The sequence below is a fragment of the Pundamilia nyererei genome, unplaced genomic scaffold (assembly GCF_000239375.1).
Source record: "Pundamilia nyererei isolate P.nyererei 1_Seehausen unplaced genomic scaffold, PunNye1.0 scaffold00032, whole genome shotgun sequence".
NCBI lineage: Eukaryota > Metazoa > Chordata > Actinopteri > Cichliformes > Cichlidae > Pundamilia > Pundamilia nyererei.
Window position 1 is genome coordinate 3,257,586 of NW_005187433.1, and position 1,490 is coordinate 3,259,075.

The following is a 1,490-nucleotide window of genomic DNA, read 5'->3' on the forward strand; positions in this document are numbered from 1 at the left end:
TTTATCCATTATTTCATCAGCAAACTACTACGTGGCTGAATTCTTGCAGAAGTCCACCAAAACAAACCCGTCTGCTTTGCCACACAGCTCGGGGTGTCAATGTGGCAATGGTGATGAAAACAAAACTCAACAGACAGTGTCTGCAAGTGAGGTTAGCACAAACATGACAAGATAAAAAAAAAAAGTCAGAAGCTATTTTAAAAACATGCACACAAAAACATTTGTGTGCATGCATACACATAAACAAAAAGAACCTGGACCTGTTCCCCATTTCGTGCTTCTTGAGCACTCTCACTACCCTACTTCCTGTTTTCTTAATTTGTACCAAAGAATGGGCTGACATGACAGACAGACTGGCAGCCAGTCAGAGAGACAGAGAAACAAGCACATTTTATCTCCCACCCAACAGTGCTAAAAAAAAAGAGAAAGAAACCACATGCGCAGACGATAAAGAAAGGGTGAAGGCATTAAACAGACTCTGCAGACTCTATGGCGCTACAAAAACAAAGTGACGTCTTACTGTTCTTTATGAGGTATAAAGCGTTAAGACTAACCTGAAAAAACTGGTATGCCATGACACAGTCATCCATCACAGGGCTTTCCATCCCTTTAGAGAAACCATAGCGATGTGCGTATGATAAATTGCTGCTGTTGTACCAGCCAGGAAAATAGTATCTGGACAAGAGGGGTGATCATGGAAAAGAAGAGAAAAGAGAAAAAGAGAAGAAAAAAAAGTTTGAAAAATCTGAAACAGATTAAGGAAATCAGAAAAAAAAAACAACTAAAAAGTATAATTGTCTACCTGATTCTGAAGTGCAGTTTCTCACAGGATGAGTGGTCCACTTTAAAGACATGATTTGGGGCGAACCATGTTCGGTCACTTTCCCTCATTAGGCCAAACAAGCTGCAGTACACTGGACCAATCCCTGGAAAAAGAATAAATATACATATTGTTTTAAATTAATTAAGTCATTTAAATGTTTAAGGTGCTGTTAGTTTTACTCCTTTAGCAGCTATCTTCCAATCACTTCGTCCTACAGTGTCTAACATCATCCCCTATTTAAAGGTCACTTCAGTAAACACTTAATTGCACACATCAATAACCAGTTCCTAAATATAAAAAACAATTTCACTAAACAAACTGCTGATATTTAGAATTTTTTTCACACATGCAGGATGCTTTGTGGCATCACTGCAGCCTGCAAACAACTGCATTAACATGCTCAACAACAACCAAATATTCTCGTGTAGTGTATCTTCAGTTACCGCTGGTCGATATGCTTCCCCCCACATCGAAAGTCCCTGTGTGCTAGAAGTCTGATGATAATGATGATGATGTATATAGGCTAACAATGGATGGACGACTTCATATACATCCGTAGTAATAAGCATTTGTACAGTATTACGTAAAATGCTTGATAACCTGTCATGTATTTATATTTTTGTAGGAAATGGTGAAATTAATTTGTTGAAACATGTGTATATATATA

The 1,490-nt window shown here is 37.9% G+C and overlaps 1 protein-coding gene across 1 annotated transcript in view; it reads right to left on the reverse strand.

Moving 5' to 3' along the window:
* The window catches only part of LOC102213074 (tyrosine-protein kinase JAK2-like), a 38,806-nt gene that overhangs the window by 17,311 nt on the left and 20,005 nt on the right, over positions 1-1,490 (reverse strand). Inside the window, exons 3-4 of the mRNA XM_005729340.1 lie at positions 803-926; positions 555-675 (exon numbers count right to left, since the gene is read on the reverse strand). Coding sequence (XP_005729397.1) covers positions 555-675; positions 803-926 — 245 coding nt within the window. The remainder of the gene's footprint in view (positions 1-554; positions 676-802; positions 927-1,490) is intronic.